The sequence below is a fragment of the Helobdella robusta genome, assembly GCF_000326865.2.
Source record: "Helobdella robusta unplaced genomic scaffold HELROscaffold_9, whole genome shotgun sequence".
Lineage (NCBI taxonomy): Eukaryota > Metazoa > Annelida > Clitellata > Rhynchobdellida > Glossiphoniidae > Helobdella > Helobdella robusta.
Genome location: NW_008705512.1, coordinates 2,618,534 through 2,635,068, shown reverse-complemented (window position 1 = coordinate 2,635,068; position 16,535 = coordinate 2,618,534). Strand labels below are relative to the sequence as shown.

Here is a 16,535-nt window from a genome sequence, read left to right as displayed (position 1 = left end):
TATAACATGATGAATAACATGCTTCTATCTATATGGAGCAATGCTCGGACTTATCAATAAACATACCTCAGGCTTTTTAACATTATTAACCACGCAGGCATTATGGCTTGAGTTATTATTATCATTATTGTTGCTGTTGTTGTTGTTATTAATGTTGTTGTTGATGCTGATAATATTGTTATTATCATCCCCTTTATAATTGTCAAGCAATTCATCACCATCATTGCAATAATGACTTTTTAGAAATTTATTTTCGAAACTATTATTATTATTATTATTATTATTGCCTTTATTTTTATTTACATTGTTATTGTTGATATTATTAATATTATTATGAGCTTGGTAATTATAATTATGACTGATGCAATTATCGTTACCAGGAATGTGCCTCCTCCTCCCATCATCATCATCATCATCTTCCTCATCACCATCATTTTCTTTCACAATCTTTGGGTGAAAAGCGTCATGTGCATTCAGATGATTGAATTTAAATTTTTCACTCATCTGATGGTGATGGTGATTGTGGTAGTGGTGGTTAGCTTCATCGCAATTACCACTAGCATCACTTCTAGCCATATTTAACAATTTGTTTCTACTGTTTTTAGTTAAGTTCATTTTTAAAATGACGTCACCGTTGATGTGGGGCTTGACGGCGGTCGATGATGACGACGGTGGGGCAGTGATCATGTCAACGTCATCATCGTCGTCGTCGTCGTCATTGTAGCTGTCGTTGTATAAGTTGTTTGTCTTTGTTGAATTATCCACGAAGACGTCATCTTCATCATTTATATCGTCATTCTCATCGTCGGAGTATTTACTGAAGCTTTTATTCATATGGTTATTTTTATTATTATTTTTAATATTCTTCTGTTTGGTAGCTGAGTGAACAATCTCGAACAGGAACTTTCTAGAAATTTCGTTCAACCCACCCTCTTCACCATCACCATCATCATCATCATTAATATTATTATTATTATTATCATCATTATTAACATTGCCAACAATGTTCTCAACTAGACGATCATCAACGTCATTTCCGTCGTCACTGCATTTCATCTGTTCGACATCGTCATCATAAATACAGTTATTATTATTATTAATATTTTTGCCGCTGCAGTTAACTGTCGTCATCGTGACGTCATTCTCAAAATGATAATTAATATTTTGATCCAAGAAATCCAGAGCCGACTGAATTAAATCATCGTCATCATAACCGTCAACAATATCGTAATCACAACTATCATCATCGTCGTCGTCGTCGTCGTTGTTGTTGTTGTTGTCGTCATTCTTAGGTCTGGATGACGCAATTCTACAGGTCAGTGCGTTGGTGTTCTCAACAACTGATAACGGTGACGTTGATTTTGTTGATGTTGTCGCCAGCGATGAACCTGCTGGTGTCGTTGGTGAACAACTTATCACCGTTAATATATTGGCAGTGGGACTGGTTGTAACTGAACTACCGATTGAAGTAAAAAACTGACTAGCATCGGACACAGATGTCTGTGACGGTGTTGATGTTGATGTCAACGTTGCTGAAATCGATGACTTAACTGATGTTGTTTTTGATAGTGTTGTTGGTTTAATTGTCGTTGTGGTTGTTGTTGTTGTTATAGTCTGAGGAGAGTTGATGTTAGAAACTGGAGATATGAATGATGTCGTTGGTGATGGCGATGACATCAATGATGATTGCGCTGATGTTGACAATGTGCGCTGCAGTGATGATAATGTATGTGATGATGTTAATGTATGTGATGATGTTAATGTATGTGATGATGTTAAAGTATGTGATGATATAAGCGGTGAAACACCGTTTTCTGACGCCGCTGAACGCGGCGACAATGACGACGACCGCTTGGCTGCAGATGAATAAAAGGAATTGTTATTTTCCATTACGAAGCATTTGTTATCTAAAGGTGTAATCAAAAGGTTGTTTGTCGTTGCTGATGTCATAGTTGTTGCAAGTGCTGTTGCAGATATTGCTGGCGATAATACGGCAGGCGTTACAATACTCGTTACTGACAGTGATGATGTAGTAGCTGCAGGTGTGTTATTCAATAACAAATCATTCCCCACAACATCTCTAGCGACAAAATGATCCAAACTCCCTTTCCTGCAACCACTTCTAACAACACCATCCTTGCAGATAAGTGGCGATGATGCAGTTGCCGACGTTGATGCGGTCGCTGCAGTTGTCGATGTTGTTTGTGCAGTAGTAGTAGGTGTTGCAATTAACGAGATTGGTGTTGATGATGCTGGTGACGCTGTAGAGCAGACATCACACTTATCAGCTGAAGATTGTGAATTATTACTGCTGCTGCAGTTGTTGCTACTACTCAGCGTATCGAGACTACGATCATTGTACAAACTGTTGTCGCTCAAGTTGTTGTTGTTGCTGCTGTGTCTGTCTATGTAGTTGTCGGTACTGCCTATTTCATCATCATTAATGTTATCACTCTTCAATTTGTTCGGTAATGTTACCGATGACAACGAGTTGAGTGATGATAAGGAAACTGACTTCAACTGTATGGCTGAATCATAAGAACTTCCTGATTTGAGACTGTGGCTCAGTGGATACGTTGCCGATTCTATGCTAGTTGTCTCACTTGCATTACACGATGTAACAACTGCCGCTGATGCTGCGTAGGTTGCTGTTGTGGTCGTCGCCAACACTGAAGATGATAATGACGATGGAGAAGGAGATGATGTTGTTTTTATTGCAGTTGTTATTGCTGTCGTTGGTGTTACTGTTGTTGAAGTTGCTATTGTTGCTGCAACTATTGTAGTAGTAGTTGTTGTTGTTGAAATAACGGAAGAAGTTGAAATGGCTGCTGGTGAAGAGGCTGCAACGAAACTATTTGAAGACTTTGAAGTTGGAGAAGCAGTTACTGAAGTTTTGTTTTTTGATGATTTTCGGCGCGATTTCTATTCCAATAATTTTGAGTAGTGAGTGAGAAACATTGAATTGCAATATGAAACAACTTCACCCGCACGTAAGCAACAGACAAATGCAGTAGCAATGAACAACTGAGCAAAATTGAATAACTTCATTCTCATCTTTAGGAGTGCTTGTAGCAGACCAGGCGAGTTTTCAACACAAACATACATACATACATGACACATGTGCATACATATTCTATCTGACCATTTTGATACATTGAAGTGATACGTTCGCTGTCTTAGATGGTAATAATAACCATTACCAAGATGAAACGATAAGTATAAATAACGAAAAAAACGGATAATAAAAATAATATAAACATTATTATTATTTGTTGTTGTTATTATTATTATTATTATTATTATTATTATTATTATTATTATTATTATTATTATTATTATGAAAACAGTAATGCTGACTTATTAGAATTCCGCATTCAGCAATTGCCAGATAACGAAGGCAGCTAATGCTGGTAACATTGAAATAAAGCAATCCCTACATGCAAACATTCATCTTCATTTTTTGTGACTCCAATGAGAAAATACGTCCGATGCATAGGATCAGGAAATTATTTTACGTCAAATGCACCCATCCATGCACCCATCCATGCACCCATCCATGCACCCTCCATGCGCATACACCAAAGCTCACAAACAAGCACACATTCATCCAAGAATGCATCCAAGCATGCACACTCGTTTATACATGGATTCATGCAATCAATTATACACGCATTCAAATGGACTGCAGTCGATTATTTTCCATATTTACCGTACAAACACAAATAAATATATATATACATAAGTATGCTTATTTGTATGCAGTTTATGGACTCTCATAAGCGTGTATGATTAGATAAATGTGTACATATGTACATATTTGAGCAGAGCATACATATGCTCAAGTTTACGCATACATACGCATATGTTCACATCCTTGTGTGCTGTGTTGCCCGTGCACATGTACGTGTATGTACGTGTACTTGTACTGTACAACCTGCTCAACATCGTGCAATCGATGACTGCTCACTTCTTTGCTAAGTGGTTGTTATGGAATTAATAAGAAGTGAAAGTTAGAGTTCATGTGTCAATTTTAAGAATTCAGTTCGCGTTCATTAGCAACGCAGAAGACAATCGCTATTTGAAACATCAACTCATGACTGGAGAAGCTCTCATGTAAGATTAGTCAAACATTCATTTCGTGCTAATATTATTTGTTCTCGTTCCCTTAAAAAATTGCATTTCTAAACCAAAATAAAACATAGACATAACAGCAAACAAAAAGTATGGACTACTAACCGTAAGTTGATCGTCAATGGAATCATCGGATATGTTGTCAGCTGAATGCTTCATATCATCCTAACGTCAACAAAAAAAATATTATGAATGTAGTAATGGCTACAACACTAATTATGGCTAATCTAACCATTATCATTAATTATATAGCGGACAAATCTTTCTAAAGTTGCTGGTACTACATTTAACTACCCTTACTGAGGTTACGAGAATTGGTTATGATAATCCTATCTGCATAAGTAACATCAATAACATTGCTACTGATGTCAATGCTTTGAATCATTAGGTTTATTTATTACATACATAATGAGAAATTGCAAATTTTTGTAATGTTACAGCCGAGCAGTTGTTGCAGGTTCATCATTATTCATCATCATATGTATTACATTTATTACTTTCTAGAGATAAGTCATCATCATGTTCCTCTCGAAATACACCACTTAATCATTATGTGAGCTATTGAGTGTTTGCTACTGCTGTTATTGTTGTTGTTATTATTATTAGTATTATTGTTGTTGATGATGTCAATATTTTTTGTCCTTAATGAGCAATCTTTGCAAACAGGTCTAGCCAATGTAAATAGCAGTGGGAACAACAAAGTAAATATATTGAATTACCACCAGCCGACGAACTCGTCAGCCAGCCAACCGATCAACTGATCAGCTATTTGATTAACCAACCAATCAAACTCACCGATAAAATAACTACTGACTTAACCGACCAGCCAACCAACCAAACCCCACACCAGCCAATCAAACGACCAGCCAATAAACTACCATTAACCAATCCAAAAACTTTGGCCAACCAACCAACCAACCAACAATCAATATGTTTGAAGCCAGTTCACATTCAACCCTCTGTTATAGCAACATCATCATCATTAATGATAGCATCATCATCAACAACATCAGCAACAACAATCGCAACAACAACAACCGCAACACCAATAACAAAAAAAAATAATAGGAATAATAATAATTGATAAAATAGGAACCCACAGTAAGTTCGGTGTCGTCATCGACGTCCTTTTCCTCGACGATGACGTCAGCTTTGGCTTCCCTCAACAGTTCCATCACCGGCTTCATGTCATCCACGTCTCGTATGAAGGGATGCTGTGTTGGTCGTGATGAAGATGAAGAAGATGATGATGACGAATGAAGAAGATAAAGATGATGATGATGAAAAAGATGAAGATGATGGTGAAGAGGATGAAGATGATGGTGAAAAAGATGAAAATGATGGTGAAGAAGATGAAAATGATGGTGAAAAAGATGAAGATGATGGTGAAGAAGATGAAGATGATGGTGAAAAAGATGAAAATGATGGTGAAGAAGATGAAAATGATGGTGAAGAAGATGAAGATGATGGTAAAGAAATTAATGAAAGAGTACACTCTTTAGCGATAATATATCGTTGAAGAGTGTCCATTGTATATTTCAATCTCATCGTGCAATCACATTACCATCGCTCATGTTCAAGGAATGATGAAATGATGAAATTATAAATGGATATAATGATGTTGATGGCGTATGTATGACGATATTGGTAGTGTGGTGATGCTAGTAACGCTAACGACGACGACGATGATGATGATGACGACGATGATGATGACTATGACGTGATGATGACGTCTCTGGTGACGTAGATAATGCAGGCGCGCCTGGAGTTAAACAGCTCACAGAGTTCACATGCATGTATGCCACGCAGGCAAATTTATGATGTCAATGCCACAGATATAAATAACAAATAATAACAAACCGCGAATACTGTATGAAATATAATGAGACTAAGAGAAAAACACTAACAAAATCAATAAAAAAGGCAAGAATAAGAAGAATAATAGGTGGTGATAATGTTAACAAACAACGATGAATAACGATTATGATAATAACAATAAACTGTAATGAGAACATTAGCATCATATCATCGTCACACTTTATGCAAGTGTTAATAAAACATCAATGAGAATTTCAATGCCAACACCATTATTAACAACTCAGGCATCACCATCATCATCTTTATCATCTTCATCATCATTATCACCATCATCATAATCATCATCATATCGTCCTTGTTGCCATCATCATCGTCATTATCGCCAGCATAATCATCGTCAGTATCATCATCATCAACGTTGTTGGTAATCTCTTAGATAAAAAAAACTTTTGGTCGTTAATGTTGTCAGCGTGCTACGTATTAAAACCAAGTTATTATAATTCAGGTCAGTTTTAATCATCATCAGTTACGTCATCATTATTATCATTATCGTCGTCGTCATCGTCGTCGTCGTCATCATCACCAATGTTAAAATAGGACAAACAATAGCCAATGACACAAGCCTAATCTTCGTACATACATCATATGAAGCCAAGAGATAATGTAGGAAACGAATGCATGAATGAATGAATGAACGAAAGAACGAACGAACGAATGAATGAAATAACCAAGAATAAATCACCGGGCGAATAAATGTATGAATGAAAAAGTAATGAACAAATGAATGAAATGAACAAACGAATGAACGAGTAAAACATTAATAAACTGAATGCATGGATAAAACATGAGTGAGCCAATAAACATTCCTCTATAACTTTACGCCAAACAACAACAACACTAATTGCATTAATTAGAGTGCAATGATAATAAACAACAATGAGGCTCTATGGTCGCTGTAAATTTTAATGTTTCTAATTGCCAATTTCAATTAATAACATTTGCTGGGTAAATAATGACAAAATTACATTAAAAGCAGTTCTAACCTGAGATAAATCATGTTTGGTTTGATGATTGGTGAAAGCACTGCGATATTAATGAAATGAACCGTAAAATACGTAACTATAAACTGCATTAAGGAAGCTGGCAGAAGGGAGCAACTACAACAACAACCAGCCAAGCAGGCCGTGCAACAAAGTGGAAAAATTCAAAACAAGAAGCTACAGATCAATATCGATGCTACAAAAGTTAAATGAATGATCTATGTTTCAAACAAAAATCTAAGCGGAAAAACCACAAAGGTTAGCCACATAAAAAAAAACAAAAAATACATCAACATCGACACAGCAACAGCAACAACATCAACACAGCAACAACATCCACACAGCAACAACATCAACACAGCAACAACATCAACACAGCAACAACCTGCAACAGTTCGTCAGCCTCCAATCTTCGTTCTGGTGTTCGGACAAGACATTTTGTTAGGAAATCATTGAACTCGGCTGACCTATGTAAGTGTGTGTGTGTGTGCGTGTGTGTGTGCGTGTGTGTGTGCGTGTGTGTTGCAAGTTTGAGCATTCAACTCACCGTCATCAAGATACAATCAATCATACACAACTGAGCATCAATACATTAGAAATTCAGTTTAAAATCATCCCATTACATCATTTTTATCATAACTCTGCCCTCAGTATCAGCAGAGAAGCACCTAATACTTACCAACCTCTACATAACATTACACCAAGGTCCATGCCCCCACACCAGTGGCACTAACATAAATATTGATATTGATTGGCTTCAACAACTTCGACTTCACATACAAATTAACATCAAGAACGTATCATATCAACTTATGACGTAACATTACAAATACATTACGACGATGAATGATCCCACTGACGTCATCTAGACAGCACCGTCACTTCGACATGCAATCGCACGCCACCGTCACATGCATTCCAGCATATCCAGCCAATCTAGCTGGATGTTAATTGCATGCTGCGCCATGGCAGTAACGATATTACATCAAGCATATCATATTTGTGTCACTTTGTGCATTTTGCTTCTGATTCGTGTTGTTGATGTTTTTTGTTGTTTGCTGTGTTTGTTGCTGGGCGTGTTGTTGTTCAACGTTGTGGTTGTTGTTATACGTGTTGTTAGTTTGTTGTAGTTGTGGTTATACGCGTTGTCAGTGGTGGAGGCGTTTCGTTCCACTTGCTGTTATAGCCGTATCAAAAGCTCAACAACAGCATGTTATTTAACTGTGATTTCCAGAGAACACGGCAACAAACGCATACACAAATAAATTACCAACCATAATAACGTTCACAATACTCAACACATTAATAATCATATATACATAGTCATCATCAAAGTTTAATTTTAAATAGTTTATTAATAATATATCAAAGGATTGCTAAGAAATTATTTAGTAACTTCAAAAACTTCAAAGGCCGGCAAAGTCTTACTCAGCCACACACGCCTAAGCGATCAAAATAAATAAGACTACAAATGAAGTTAACATTGATTTAATGAGAAAAAATAACTTTGACTGTGTGGTGCTTGCGCGGTTGGTGAATCATTAAAACGTTAGTTGCCATGATATGGCTGGCGATTTATCCATTCATCCGTTCGTTCGTTCGTTCGTTCATCCATTCATTCGTTCGTTCGTTCATTCATTCATTCGTTCATTCATTCGTCTCTTCGTTTATTTATTCATTATTATTATTTATTTATTTATTTATTTATCAGCTAAATATAACTTCCAATTTTCAACAGAGTATATTTTCCGAAAAAAATTAAAATAACCATTCAAAAACAAACCAACAAACTGACAAACTAAAAACAAAATACCTGACATAAAAAAAACCAGTAAAACTCTCCATCAACAGTATTCCATATATATCGATTTATTAAAGAAAATCATTTATTTTTATCACTTTATAAAACTTTATTTAAAAAAAAAATCAATTTAATTGCTAACGCTAAATTAATAATTATTATTAATCCTTATCTCTCGCCACTAATAACATCAGTAAGATGCAATCCCACACCAAGCCATAAAAACTATCTCCCAGCATTTCAGATAAATACTCTGTAGTATTGTATTAATTGATACACTGTAGATACATCGCAGACACAATGTAGATACATTGTGGATACATTGTGGATACATTGTAGATATTACATTGTAGATATATTGTAGATATATTGTAGATACATTGTAGATACATCGCAGATACATTGTAGATATATTGTAGATACATCGCAGATACATTGTAGATATATTGTAGATACATCGCAGATACATAGAAATACATTGTGGATACATTGTGGATACATTGTAGATACATTATAGATACATTGCTGATTATCAATCAATCAATCTTCGTTTAGCGTCCAGAGACCCAGTTCCCCGAGGTAGGACGTTTTGTGGATACATTGTGAACACATTGTAGATACATTGTAGATACACTCTGTAGTATTGTATTAATAGATAGATATACTATAGACACATCGTAGATATATTGTAGATACATTGTAGATACATTGTAGATGTGAGAGCACTCTGCAGTATTGTCGATAGATATAATATCACTCTGTAGTATCGTAGATATATATGATAGTATTCCGTAGTATTGCATAGTTCTTTTTAACTTCTAATTAAGGAGCGTAAGTGGTCTGATAGATAGCAATAAAAAAACACTACAGATACAAATAAGCACTCGCTAACTAAATTAATTTTTATTGCCTTTCATGTAATCAAAATAATGTGCCCGTGAGATAAAAAATTATCTGACGAAAAGTTTATAAATCAATCAAGATAGAGAAAGGGATCTATTTAAAGTATAAAATTGCTCTGACGTGTTATGTGTAGTTGCAGATGAATGTTTATAGAAAATATGTACTCTGGTTTAAAGGCGTGATTTTTAAGAAAATGTTATTAATGTTAAAATTAGCATTTGAAGAATTAAAAAAAATTACGTAAAAATATTACCTCTTCAAAAACACAAAGAGTGGAGAACACGAAGAAAAACATGACAATCCCAAAAGAATACATACAACTCAACAACTACAATGAACATACAACCAGCTACGAATCAACAATAAAAATGGAAGAACCGTGAAATTGAATGCAGTCAACTGAACAACAACTAACACAACAGGCACAAAAACAACAACATACAAGGTACTTTCTACATCCTCTGTCACAAACAACAATCAAAATTGAATACCAATTCACGAAATGTAGTCATAGGGCAATTGACTCAGGAAGACCCAGCCCCTCCTTTTCACACAATTTGATATAAATTTAATGATGGAAACATTGAAATGACAACAGGTGCAACAACAGCTACATCAAAGGTTTTCAAAAAGACATAACATTTACATTATTAACAAGATTAAGGATAATTAAAACAAATGAAAAACAACTACAGAAGCCTCAAAAGAAAAAAGTTCTGAAAAAAGTTGTCATAAATTTTGAAAGCAAAGCCATAAACAATATTATTAACAACAAAAAAACAACACCAAATACATGCACATTTAAAATATTAAAGTAACAACAACAACAACAACAAATGAACAACAAACAAACAAACAACAAAAAAACAAACCATTTGTGAGGTTGACTTAGCGTTGGAGGATCAGATTTCTGAATTTTGAGAAGCACCCTCATTGGATGCATTTCGTGATTTGGCGGCTCCAGTTGGGCGAACTCAATCAAGGTGATGCCTGTCAAGGGGAATGTTGCGTGTGACGGGCGTGTAATATGTCACCGTGTGTGTGGTGTGTCACCGTGTGGTGTGTCGCTGTGGCGTGTCGGCGTGTGGTGTGTCAGCGTGTGGTGTGCCGGTGTGTGGTGTGTCAGTGTGTGGTGTATCGCCATGTGGTGTGTCATTGTGTGGTGTATCGCCATGTGTTGTCCCATTGTGTGGTGATGCATCTACTGTAATGTGGTTATGGCGTGTTGCCTGGTTTTGAAAACGTCACGTCGTGTTAGATGAAATAAAAATGATTTCAGTTGTTTATAAATCCAGAATGATTATTTCATAAAGTTTTATGAATGATTCTCAGTGTGCTAATACTTTCTGTACCATTTTAGACAACCAATTAAATAAAAGTCTCTCAGAAGTTGTTTTTATTGAAAACCAGCCAGTCACGCTAGTAAAAAAATTATTGAGTGCTTAAAAATTAAAAAAAATTTTAATGAAACATAAAAAAACAGCCTACATCGTTATGTTATATCGGGGAAAGATAATTTGAAATTCTTAGCAATCAATTAATTCATTTAAAAACTTTTTTCATCGGGGTTTATATACCATTAAAGCTTAGGATCAATTCTATCTAATTGGAGAATTATAAGCATCAACATTGGAATACACTGTGTGACTGCACGTGTGAATGTGCACGTTTGAATGTATGTGCGAATGCGTGTGTGAATGTGTGTGTGCGTAGATGCATTAGAAAGAAAAAAAAAATAATTTTTTTTTTCTGTAAACCATTCATTTTGAGCATAATACATAATTGCATGCATCTAACAGAAAATAGCAGAACTTTTATACGTATGCGAGTGTGTATACATGCATGTATGTATGCATGGTGTGTTTAGGTGTGTGTGTGTGTGTGTGCGTGCGTATGTGTATGTAAGTGTGTGTGTGTGTGTGTGTGTGTGTGTGTATTGTTGATCTGTTTTGCTGAATTTGTATAGCGCTTCTCGTGAGTTTACTTCAGAAGTGTTTGTGCGCGTGCGTGTTTCTGTGTGTGCGTGATTGTGTGTGTGTGTTTTGATCTAATTCTTTTTTAATTAATATATTTACTTATTTACATTTAATCTTTTTGTTAATCTCTAAATCTAATTTAATCTCGCTTCTAGCAATGCTACAATGAGCGCTGCATAGTAAATGATATGTCGACACAATAACATATCATATATTAACACATCAGTAAGATAGATAATGTGGGGCTTGGAAGTGAACACAATTGTGAGGTAGCATAAAAAATTAACCATAATAACTGCAGAAAAAACAACACAACAACACAACAACACAACAGTAACAACAGCAGCAACAACAGCAGCAGCAACAACAGCAGCAACCGCAACAGCAACGACAGCAGAAACAAAAATAGCGACAGCTTAACCAACCAAGTGACCAAATATCAGCTTTGTGATCGTACGGATTGTCTTTCATGGTTTCACATACAACTACTTCTGGAGCCATCCTATATCATTGATTGATTGATTGGTTGGTTGGTTGGTTGGTTGGTTGAATGATCGATCTGTTTGACTGTTTGATTGATTGATTGATTAATTGATTGAATGGTTGATCGATTGATCTTAATACCGGCGTATGTTTCAAATAATGGGTGACAAGTAAATGATTGAGATAGTTTTATATTTCTTACAATCATTCATGCAGACACATTTTCATTTTTAGTGTAGCCATCCTATTCATCATCGTCATCATCGTCATCATCGGCATCTACATCATTATCATCTACATCATCCTCATCAAAATCATAATCATCATCATCTACATCATCACCATCTTCATCATCATCATCTTCATCATCACATTATCTACATCATCATAATCTACATCATCGTCGTCGTCATCACGATCATCGTAGTCTCGTCATCGTAAAATTGTGACAGTAATGATTTCCCACAGCTATAAATATCCCTCTTATTAATATTCCATCATAAATGTTATGTTAATTTAGCAAATGTAAATTTTGTTCAAAATCATCATCGTCTGCCATGACATCATCATCACCACCCATTGTCCTAATTATAACTCTGATTACTTCCACGAGACCATCATCACCGCCATCATCATTTGCCTCTATCATTCAACATCATCAACATTATCAACATCAACAACACTAATTATTAAATAACAAAAACCCATCCTGTGAAAAACATTCAACTACTATGAAGATGACGATGACGACGATGATGATGTGACGACGATAACAATGATGATAAGGATGGTTTAGATGGTAGAGTGATAACGTAATAACATGATCACCAACATCAACAACACAGAGACATCAACAACAACCACAGTTACACGTTTTATATATTATTATATTCTATGCAATTCTGCATTGTAAATCAATTTCTTCCATATACATTTAGCTAATGTAAATAGCTTATCATCATCATCATCATCATCATTATTATTATTATTGTTATTATTATTACTTAAAAAAATTATTAATTATTTAAAAAAAGAATTTTTTTATCTAAACATTAGGAGCAGTTGTAGCAATATAATTAGAGACAATGCTACTATGTTAATAATTACCCTCACTCATCATCACCATCATCATCATTGGTATGATTATATTATAATATTCTTATTGTTATAATTATTAGTGTTGCTGTCATATTCATTTTAATTTATGCAAATTTATTCCAAAAAAATGTTCTGACCAATAAGGAGTGCCGATGAATGAATCTCTTTTCTGGCCTACCTTGCTGTTCTTTGCTGAAACTCCAAAATCAGCTGTGGTTGGTTGAATTGTTAATTAATTAATTGGTTGGTTGTTTGACATTATAATGTAATAAGCAAGCGACTAACATGTAATATAGAAAGTATAAGATATTAATAAAACTATTTGTAATGATATTTATATAACACCCAAGTTGTGTGCTGATTGTTTCATGTGTATTTCAATGTACTCTATTTGCTGCTGATGCGTCTGAGATTTGCTAAAGAGAAAATTATAAAAACCAAAAATATTTCTATAAATATTAGTCTGAATAAAGTGAGCAGGTTGTCGACAGACTGACCTATTTTGACGGTGGCATCCAAGGTGAGGAGGACATTGCCAGCCTTCAAGTCTCGATGGATGATCATGTTCTTGTGTAAGAAAGAGAGGGCCTGGCACATCTGCTTGCATAAGCACCTTATCTGAGATTCGGTCAGCGGCTTCTCCAGCTCCACCATTATACTGTCCACCGCTCCCCCCGAACAAAACTCTATGTACAACTACGGTGATAACAATAATGGTGGCGATAAGATGACGATGAATATAACGTGATGATGAAGATAGTGATGGCAGTGATGAGTATAGAAATGGGACAGAAAGAAGATTGTGCAAAACAAATGTTGTTGCCGTCAAAAGATTTGACTGCTGAAATATAAATGGGATCTGTTAAAAATTTTTCACTTATTTCTGGTGCATTGTTCAACAGATGTACAACACATTAACTTTGAAATATTTCTGAATGATTAAAAAACAACTGAACTTGTTCACTTGTTAAATTTACATTTAAATTAGAGATATCTATAGAAAGCAAGCAGATACAGAACAGAACCTACCCACAACTTGTTCTTGTAGTAGTAAGCCTCATGTATGCCAACAATGTTCTCGTGCTTGCACTCATTCAGAATGTCAATCTCAATGGAATAATCCTCCAGATCATTGTCATCATTGATCTCCATCTGCTTCAGGGCGGCAAATGTTCCTCTGGTCTTGTGTTGTGCCTATACAATGGTGTGGTGATGGTGGATCAATTACTTTACAGTCATTATTTCAATGTATGAAAAGATTCTTACAGGGAGGAACTGGCCAAGCAAAATTATGTGCCACAATGTTACCCCAGGATGATGTTCATTTATTAGTACATTAAATATTCGATATCAAATTACCATCCAAAGTTTATAAAACAAAAAAAAAATTGTGAAACTAAAAATAAAAGAATTTATGATGATGGGGGGTGATGACAATGAAGATTACTGAGGTAATCTGATAAGAATGATCAGAAGTGATATGAATGAATAAGCTGGATGATTAATTAAGAGTGTCTGCCTGCTTGCACCTTATCAATGCATGATGAATCAATGCATAAAATCATCTTCATCGTCATTCATCACTCACTCACTCACACACACACACACATACACACACACACACCATCTCATGTATGTTCAAAGAACTAATGAATGACATTGCATTACCTAGTTACATAAACTGAAATCTTTAAATTCCATTCATCTCAAAGATATATTTTTATTGACACCAATTCATCATATTCAGATTATCAAGTATGTGTGAAGCTGTGCTTATGTGAGTGCATTTATTTATTTATTTTTCTGTAAGCACAAAATAAAAAGGAAAACACCCCAATAAGTTTACATACATTATTTTATTATCCAGACACACAACAAACATAAAAAACTATTAAATGATCAACAAAATAATTAGGTTGTTAAACTTTAAAACAAAATAAAATGCTGTCTGGACATTTGTCTAAATAAACTTCAATAAAGCTATTTCCACATGTTTACAGCAGTTGATAAAAATATTGATAAAGCAGCATGAAGTTTAACTAAATATCTCACAGGGAGTAATTACTGAGATGATAAATAAGTAAATAAGGGGAACACACCCAACAATCAATTAGAGATAGCATATAATAATAATAATAATAATCATAATAATAATAATAACAGACAGCACAAGCCTGAAATCATGTTAAGCATGTTTTTGGTGTGTTAACAGCTAATTAATGTTGTAATTATTAATTATAGTTGCTGATCAAACAATTATCCAAAATTACAAACTGTAAGGCAGAGATGTAATAATTACATAGTCTGTTAATATTTATTATTTATGTAATGACAACAATGAAATCATGGTAGTTTCATTATTTAAAGTAAAAATGAGTTGAGTTTTATTTCTATTTATTATTTAAAAAATATAGAATTTTGTCAAATATAATATTTAAATTAGAAATTTAGCTGCTGATAAACTGATAAAGAAAAACTTTTTAAAAGTAATAAAATGCTGATAACATGATTTTAATAATTTTTAATACAGAAAAAAATACATGCACACTTTAAGTATTATTATTGTACTACTATTTTTAACAATTTATTAAATAAGATGATATATTTCATATTAAGTTAGTAATGTTAGTTGCAAGGTTAATGGGATAATCATAAAAAATAATTTAAGAGTAATTAAAAGTTAAAAAAAACTTTAAAAAATGTAGACTTAATTAAATTTATAAAAAAAAACTACAATACCTTAAAAACTTTGCCAAATGCTCCGTCACCAAGTTCACCAACAACCTTCCATATTTCTTCAGGATCTTGATCCTTTTTGATGTATTGGAAGATTTTTGATTTTTTGGCATTTTCTTCAACATTCAGAGTGCTTCTTGATGTGAACAAATTTTTTAACTTTTCAAAAAAGGACATTATCGTTCCGAGCTTGAAGGAAGCAGTTTTTTTTTATATATCAATTACTTATTAAATAAATACTAATATTTTATTTAAATTTATTTATTTCACAAATAATTTCACAATTTTATTTCTCAATCAATTCACAACCACACTATGACTACTGATGAATGATTTGGATTTGGCGAAATTGAGAAAGCACAAAAAATATTTTATCATAAATAATATTTTAACTATATCATTTCTTACACGTGAAAACAAATTTAAGTCATAAATAAATAAAAAGAATAATAAATAATTTAATTAAAAAATAAACAAGGTAGTAGAGTCGCCAGAAAGAGAATTTCCAATTCAAACTTTTAAAACTAAACTTAAGTTCTAAGGCAGAAC

The 16,535-nt window shown here is 34.1% G+C and overlaps 2 protein-coding genes across 2 annotated transcripts; both read right to left on the bottom strand.

Annotated features, from left to right (window-relative positions):
* Window positions 1-24: 24 nt before the first annotated feature.
* HELRODRAFT_166177 (hypothetical protein) lies at window positions 25-7,700 on the bottom strand (the record flags this gene model as incomplete). The annotated part of the gene is made up of 8 exons (XM_009033180.1): window positions 25-1,550; window positions 1,639-1,710; window positions 1,809-2,669; window positions 3,358-3,433; window positions 4,237-4,296; window positions 5,232-5,345; window positions 7,375-7,406; window positions 7,673-7,700. 8 exons carry the CDS (start codon window positions 7,698-7,700, stop codon window positions 25-27), a joined length of 2,769 nt encoding a protein of 922 aa, XP_009031428.1.
* On the bottom strand, window positions 7,375-16,094 carry HELRODRAFT_131625 (hypothetical protein; the record flags this gene model as incomplete). Its single annotated transcript, XM_009033179.1, has 7 exons — window positions 7,375-7,456; window positions 10,566-10,683; window positions 12,095-12,171; window positions 13,388-13,460; window positions 13,748-13,946; window positions 14,280-14,444; window positions 15,990-16,094. Coding segments are annotated over 7 exons (819 nt in total), but the record flags the coding sequence as incomplete, so codon positions are not given.
* Between the last annotated feature and the right edge of the window lie 441 nt (window positions 16,095-16,535).